Below are 7,752 nucleotides of genomic sequence, written 5' to 3'. Positions count from 1 at the left end.
TTATCCCTCAAAAGCAGAGCAGAGAATGTCTCTTTTTCTGGAAAGAAACCTTTCCCATTATCTCAGTGTTTTGGCAATTTGTATCTTGACTCGTTACTCATCCGGTGAACTTGACGGGGAATTTGCAGCTGGTGTAAGAGGATCATCTGCTCATGTAACGCGGCACCTGGGGCCGGCAGAGCTCTGCCACGAGGACTGGATGCAGCTGAAGGAAAAGATGCAGCAGGCGAAGGCTGTGCAGCCTCTTCCTGGGACATACTTCTTTTTGGGGAGCACAGGGAGAGAACTGTAATATCTGGGAATTTGTAGAATGTTATTAACCCTCTCCTTGTCAGAGACCTGATTTCACTTTCTGCTCTGCTGGTGGAGCGGGCTGGTATCTGTTAACTAGTATATGATGCAGTTTTGCACAGGGTGGGCTGGAACATTTAGGCCCAGAAAAATGGGGGAAAATAACTGGAAGGGCATTTAGTGGTTTTAAATCACAAAGATTAAATACTTCTATTAATATGTGCTAGAAATGGTTCATAGAGACTGGCATATGTAATTCCACCACAGCTATTTTCTGTCTTTGCCTGAATTGTTTAGAGCTTCTTTACTGTAGGACAAAGATGTGGTGTGGCTGGTGTCCCCACCAAAAACCAGACTCTTTGCACTAGCAGCCCTGTGACAAATGTCCTTTGTTTCCTCATTGAATTGCTTTACCTTGCATGGACACTTAATTTTTTGTATAACTTTTCTAGATTGAGTGGTCTCTGAATACAGAAAAACTAGGGGTGTGTGAATGAGGATGTTCTGCTATTGTTCAAAAATGACCGTAGGATTCCAGAATTAGTAGCTAAAACCAAAAAGGACGTGACAAAACCAATAAAGCTTTCACAGCTGCTCTTTGGTTTTCCAGTTTCCGTCGGAAGTTTATTAGCAAGCTGTTGCTCCATACATTTGGACTTGAGGCCTTGAACAAATCTGGCAGGTCACTTCGTTGTTAGGACTGTAAGTTCCAGGCTCACAAACCACTGTGAAGAGAACAGAGTTGAGGTGTCAGCCAGACTGGGACCCCCCGACACCTCCATGGGCCTTCCCGAGGCTGTGAGGAGTGATATCTCGCCCTTCCTGAGCTTGCTGCCCCTCGCTAAATACCCCAAACTCCATGACCAGCTGTAGGTGCTGCTGGCAGAAGAGCTTTTAAAACAGCTGAGTGTTTTCTAGCAGCACTACCATTAAGATAATTGGGTTTTATTTGCTCTGTAGCCTGAGCATCATCACTCACCAGTGACCTGGAAGGGCAAAAAAAACCCCAAACAACAAACCACTTCATCGCTCCCACTCACTCTGTTTGGAAATACAGTTACACCCATGAGCACACCAACAAAACCTGCCCGCTTGTTTTCTGTTCCCATTTGTTTTTTTCTTAAACCTGTGATGTCAATATCTTTCCAAAAGATGAATGGAAATATCTTTACTTTTGACACTGATATCTACCAAATGCTCTTTGGAGAAACTTGTGGCCAGAGCTAATAAGTGATATTTAAATCAACATATGGTTGTATTTACCGCAGCAGCTCGCGCAGTTCTTGTGGGTGATATCGTTCTTCCCAAAACCTGGTCGACAACTGTCAATGTGAGTAACCGAGAAACTGTTGTCCACGTAGTGTATTGCAGGAACGGCCTGAAAATGGTGCCTCAAAGCATATGTCTGTTTATGGAAAAATGCTCCAATTCGATCTTTTGCCTGAAGTTCAGAAACGTTGGAAGAATAAAAAAACAGTGAGTTGCTTTTTCTTGATTTTAACAATTCAGTAAATACCTTCTTCTCCTGGTTCCCACTCCCAGGCCTAGTGTCAATCTAATCATAGATATTAACCTTAAGAAGCCAGAGATAACAGATTTTAGAAATCAGCTACACTAGATTTACTTTATACTCCATTTACCAAATAATAAAGTTTTAGTTTAGAGAACTGGAAGTTCAGTATACTATTATAAATATTGATGTTTATAGTTCTTCATTCTTAGAGGTAAATATAAAGGAAATAACAAGCCTGTTTTTTAACTGTTTGCATCAATTTGACTTGTAAAAACAGTTTTCCATCCTGAACTGAATTATTTGAGATCCATGAGTTGTCATTGACAATGGCATTAATCCCATAAAATCTGGGTGAAGCTGGATTACTACCAGTCAAATCTGTCGTGGCTAAGGTAGAAATTTGTGTTAAATACGCAGAGGAGACACAACAGTGGCTGACACAGAACCTCTTGGACTTTCGTGTTTGTCGCATCTTCGCAATCGTAAGGAACTTGGTGGCAATCTTCTTCCCATCCTGGTGCAAAAGGATTTACTGCAGGTGAGGGGCAAGAAGGACACACGTACATGTGTTGAAAAATATATTGCAATGAACTCAAATACCTCAAGCAGGTGTTTTTAGGTTCATTTCAGAAACATCAACAAATAAAATGCATTAGTGCTTTTAGCATCTTAGGGTGCTCAGTTCATCCTACTGTTCCCTCTTAATTTTGCCTCTCATTTGTGAAGAATGGTGATGTTTTGTGATCTTTTTTTTACCTGTCACTGTTGTAGTCAAGATCATGTTTTGAAATAGTTCTTTTGGCTGCGTGCATTTGAATGATGAAAAATTAGTGACTGATAAATGGTGGTTGCTGAGCTGGCAGGAAGAATGGAACCAAATTCTCACCTAATACCCTCAGGTTACAGAAAGGGCTGAAATTTTATGTAAACTTAAACTTTGGGTCCTCAGTTTGTTCTGAATGTTTCTTTTCTGTGATTTTGTGGCCATTTTTCCCCTCAGTATCGACTGGGTTGGAAAAGACCTCAGAGATCATCAAGTCCAACCCTTGGTCCAACTCCAGTCCGTTTACTAGATCATGGCACTAAGTGCCATGTCCAATCTCAGTTTAAAAACCTCTAGGGCCAGTGAGTCCAGCACCTCCCTGGGCAGCCATTCCAATGCCTGACCACTCTCTCCGCAAATAATTTCTTCCTAATATCCAGCCTGAATTTCCCTGGGCAGAGTTGAAGCCCATGGCCCCTTGTCCTATTGCTGACTGCCTGGGAGAAGAGTCCAATCCCCCCCTGGCTAGAACTGCCCTTCAGGTAGTTCTAGAGAGTGCTGAGCTCACCTCTAAGCCTCCTCTTCTCCAGACTAAACAAGCCCAGCTCCCTCAGCCTCTCCCCATAGGGCTTGTGTTCAGGTCCCTTCCCCAGTCTTGTTGCTCTTCTCTGGACCCGCTCCAGCACTTCAATCTCTTTCCTGAACTGAGGGGTCCAGAACTGGCCCTCATCACCCTAGGATGGATCCCGTCTGGTCCCATAGACTTTTGAGGATCGAGATGGCTCAGTAAGTCACCAACTATTTCCTCCTGGAATACAAGGGGGCTATTTGGCTTCCTATCTCTGTCAACCACCTCCAGAGGCCAGTTGTCCTGAGGGCCACCTGTCTTACTGGTAAAAACTGGTAAAATGTTCCATAACCTGTTGGATTGGTCCCTCTTGGCACATCATGGGGACAGATACAGAAAAGAACGTGGTCAAAGCATTAATGAGTAACTTTCCTCAGTGATAAAATATCTCTAAATTGAGGCAGATATCAGGGTTGATTTAACCTGTTTTGCAAGGCGATAGAGCCACATCAGCATTGCCACGAAGGAACTGTGAGGCTCTTGCTTTTAACCTCTGCGTAGTTTCCTCGAATCAAGTGAAACCACAGAGGTCACAGACTTTACTAAAAATCAAATAATGAAAAATAAATAGAGCCATTTTCCTTTAAAAAAAAAAATGGCGTCTTATCAAATATCTCCTTTCAACAAGCCCTTTCAACTGCACTCCTTGAAAAGTAACATTTCTCGCTCAGGTTTTAACTCCAAATTCAACATATAAACTGCATTTTAGCTCCATCTGTGGGCTAGTAAGAAAAAATACAGGGACTCCAAAAGAAAGCAGGGAAATGACTTCTGAAGGTGTACTCGACTTTGATGTCTTTCAGCTGCTGTTTATAGTACTCTGGGGTTGTTCATAAAAATAAATGATCCCTCCCAAACAAACACTGAAGTGTGTTACCTTGAAAACTAACAAATAGCTCATACAGGAGGCCTTGTTTTGGTAGCTTGACAGAGTGGCATTTGTAGGACGACTCTGCGATGTGACACGTCAGATCAGAGATGATGTTATTTAAGATCTTCCTTAGCTCCTCAAAGAATTGGCTGTTAGCTGCTAGGTTGCATTCTTTTGTAGTAAAGCGAACAAATACCCGATATGCGTGGTCGGCTTCCCTGTATGCTTAAAAAAAGAGAGTTTGTGTGTGAGTTCTGCAGTGCAACCACAGGTGGAATCTTATATAGAACCTTATCATCTCTATCAGTGCACTTTGTATCTGAAATAGGGCTCTTATCCAAAAGCAAACAAACAAATAATGCTTACTCGTTAACCAGAACAGAACCAATTTGTCCTTGCCAGAGCTGACTCAAATAGGAAGAGATATTTTGGTTTGAAATGTGCAGGAATTTATGTGCGTATGTTATTTAAAACCTTTCCCAAAACTTGAGAGAGGATTAGTGATCATTTTCTATTCAGGGATAAAATGTTATCTAATTATTTTTTTATTAAGCTTTGCAGTAAACATGCACTTCACAACCTTCCCAAAATACAGAGGTGATGTGCCTTAGCGTACTAGTTAGTTAGCAATCTTACCATATACCATGAATTTATATTCTTCCAACACTTCTCTTTCTTCTTGTGTTGTAGTTTCGATGATTTTGTGAGAAAGAGTGCAAGTGTAGGCTCCAGACATAAATTCCTTAAAGCCCATCACCATCAGCTTTCCAGTTTCTGTAAGATTCACATATATTCGCCCTAGAATAGAAAAAGGACATATTTGATTACTGGAAGTGTTTGGTTTCTGATCCTCTGCTCCTTTAGAACATTTGAAGATGAGATCTTGTACATAATTACACCAATTCATGTTAGTCTGAAACAATCTAAAATTTATGACCTTTAGGACTTATCGCAAATTTGCTTCTATCTCAATCATTAGGAAATTTTAGAGGGAGAAGAGAAACACAGACTAAGGTCAGAGTTCATGGAAAAATTTGACAAAGGACCAAGTGACTCTTTGGACCCAGCATCCTATTGCAGGGTGACCTCAATAGAAGCAAGGAAAACATGTGATTTCATGTACAGTAATCTACTTAGCCATTTGTGGTTGGCTTTTGCCCTTGTAAATAGAAAAAAGAAACTATTTATCTCGGCGTATTTTCCTGATTGCCTCCCCACCACCCTGAGGCAGAGGCTGCTTCTGAGTTTGTGAAAGAACTGTAGGAAGCCCGTTTTATCAGTGACAGGGGAAAAAATGGCTGAGGTGGGCAGTGGAAATAGGTGACTAACCTTCTAAATTTGTTCCATCTGGACCAACCCAAAAATAGTTGGGATCTATCAGCTCTTCTCTAGAACGAGCCAAATCCATACATACTAGAAGTGGGCTGTTTGTAAACATCTTAACATACACATCAACTGCAATACAAGAGAAGGTAAATTAAGTGAAATGAAATCACCAAAATACTTATTTCAAAAATATATTTAATATGATGTTTTTCCATGTTTGGACTTGAACAGTATAAGGTTTAATATTGTACCTGCAGTCATTGATATTGTGGAACTGTCCGCAGTTTGGTGGGTGCTGACTGTGAGTAGGAGACACTGGAGTCCTACACAAAACCATGTCACAAACTCACAAAAACCACCAAATTTTGAGCCTTTTGCAAAGAGGGTCCCTCAGTTAGACATTAAATTTTCAGCTGTGCTTATAGTAGCACCGTGAGACAAATGTGTTTCCAAACCCACCCCTTCTTGTTACTTTCGTGATCAGGATTGTATGTGGGAGCCTCCAGCACTGGCTGAGCTTGGTTGTGTCACTTCCATAACAATCACTGTACTTAAAACTTCATTTTTAAAGTCCAGTAAGACCCAAACATATATATATACAAAAATACAAGTTTACCTTCACGTTTAGTGTTGCCATACACATAATTCTTTTCAATTGAATCAATAGAATGTTTCTCTTCCTTATGTGAAGCTGTCACTGTAGAGAAAAGGACTTAATATATGAGAGAGAAATCTAAATGTGTGATTGACCATATATGTTTGTCCTAGTGAGTTTCTGTCTCTTGCTTTTCTTCCCACACCCTTTTCTCAAAAACAAGGGCTCCCACTTGTTGCTGACTTGCCTGGGTTTGTTGCTTTAGTGCCTGCATTGCAAATCTGCCTCAATGCACTAGGGCCAAACTAGCTCAGCCTTTCTCTTTACAAAAAGCCAATAAATAGTTATAAAATCTAACTAGAAAGTTGAGCTCTTCCCAGTGACGCCGAGAGGAGCCACGATGGGGGCAACGTGCGGCATTTTGGTTGGAAGACCCTCAAGATTGAATCCAAGTGTTATCCCACCCCTGGCACTGCCCCGTGTCCGTAAGCACCTCATCTATGTGTATTTTCAACCCCTCCAGGGTGGTGACTCCAGCACTGCCCTGGGCAGCCTGTTCCAATGCCCCACAGCCCTTTGGGGAAGAAATTGTTCCCAAGATCCAACCTCAACCTCCGCTGGCGCAACTTGAGGCCAATTCCTCAAGCCTTTGCCTTTTGGGAAACAGCAGCTTGAGGGTTTCTGCTATAAGAGCCCCTAGATGGGAAAGTTGTTATAACGTGCTGTTTTCTGATGCTTTCCCAGGTCACGGTGGGTGATGACCCTGCCCGACTGCTGCCAGGGAGCAGGACACTGCTCGCCTTTCCTTCTAAAAGTGGGTTTTATCATCACCAGCTGAAGGAAGGTCCTGCAAAGCGCAGCCGCTCTCCACAGATGGCAGCGCCCCCCCGCCCACCCTCACAGCGCCATGAGGAGCCCCTGTCGCTCCCTCCCCCAGTACCTCCTGCCAGGACACCCAAAGCAGCCGCCACCACCCCCAGGAGCCATCCCGGGGGACAGCGCGGCCATCCGCCGCCCCCGGCCGTGGCCATGGCCGCCCCGAGCGCCGCCTCCCCCGCGACAACGGCCGCAACCGCCCGCCCCGCTGCGTGTGGGGGTAACGGCGCCGCCCGCCGCTTCCCGCCCTTTTCCTCCCCTCAGCGCGGCCGGGGGGGGACGGGGCTGCGCGGGCTCTCACGGCGGCGCTTCGAGTGGGAGTTGGAGGCTCCCGGTTCATCACTACCACCTCTTTTCTTCCTCACCCGCGCCCTGTGCTTGTAGAACATATTTATTATTGCTTCACAGGTCACTTGGCTAGTGAAGGATGGCCCTGCTGGTCCCCCCCACCCCGGCTCTTACGCCTTACCCCCAGGCTTGAGAAACTACCATGTTGCTCTTGCACAGTGTGTAGCGAAATGTGGGTTTTGACTCTAAAGTGGCGTTTCCAGCCGCGTGGGCAAGGATGGGAAACTGCAGGGGAGGAGGAATTAGGTGCGTAGAATGATTTTTGGCTTGGAAAAGCCCCTCAAGATTGAGTCCAACTGTTCCCACAGCCCTGGCGCTTCCCCATGTCCCTGAGAACCTCATGTCCGTCTGTCCAGCCCTCCAGGTGTGGTGACTCCAGCACTGCCCTGGGCAGCCTGTTCCAATGCCCCACAGCCCTTTTGGTGAAGAAACATTTCGGGCAGGGGCTGAGGTCTGTCTGTCTGTCTGTCTGTCTGTGCTGTCACCGCAGGGGTGGCTGGGCTGGCGTCTCCAAGCTCCACGTCTCCAGCTCACTGCAAGC

General features: G+C 44.5%; 1 protein-coding gene across 1 annotated transcript; it reads right to left on the bottom strand.

The window, feature by feature from the left end:
- Nucleotides 1-831: 831 nt before the first annotated feature.
- ZPBP2 (zona pellucida binding protein 2) lies at nucleotides 832-7,018 on the bottom strand (the record flags this gene model as incomplete). The annotated part of the gene is made up of 8 exons (XM_080359738.1): nucleotides 832-838; nucleotides 941-1,016; nucleotides 1,555-1,732; nucleotides 2,251-2,336; nucleotides 4,073-4,291; nucleotides 4,703-4,864; nucleotides 5,396-5,521; nucleotides 6,928-7,018. The coding sequence occupies 8 exons, from the start codon at nucleotides 7,016-7,018 to the stop codon at nucleotides 832-834; spliced, it is 945 nt and encodes a 314-aa protein (XP_080215864.1).
- Nucleotides 7,019-7,752: the final 734 nt, after the last annotated feature.

The sequence above is a fragment of the Nesoenas mayeri genome, assembly GCF_963082525.1.
Source record: "Nesoenas mayeri genome assembly, chromosome: 26".
Lineage (NCBI taxonomy): Eukaryota > Metazoa > Chordata > Aves > Columbiformes > Columbidae > Nesoenas > Nesoenas mayeri.
The sequence above is the reverse complement of the archived record's forward strand: the minus strand, read 5'-3'. Positions and strand labels throughout refer to the sequence as shown.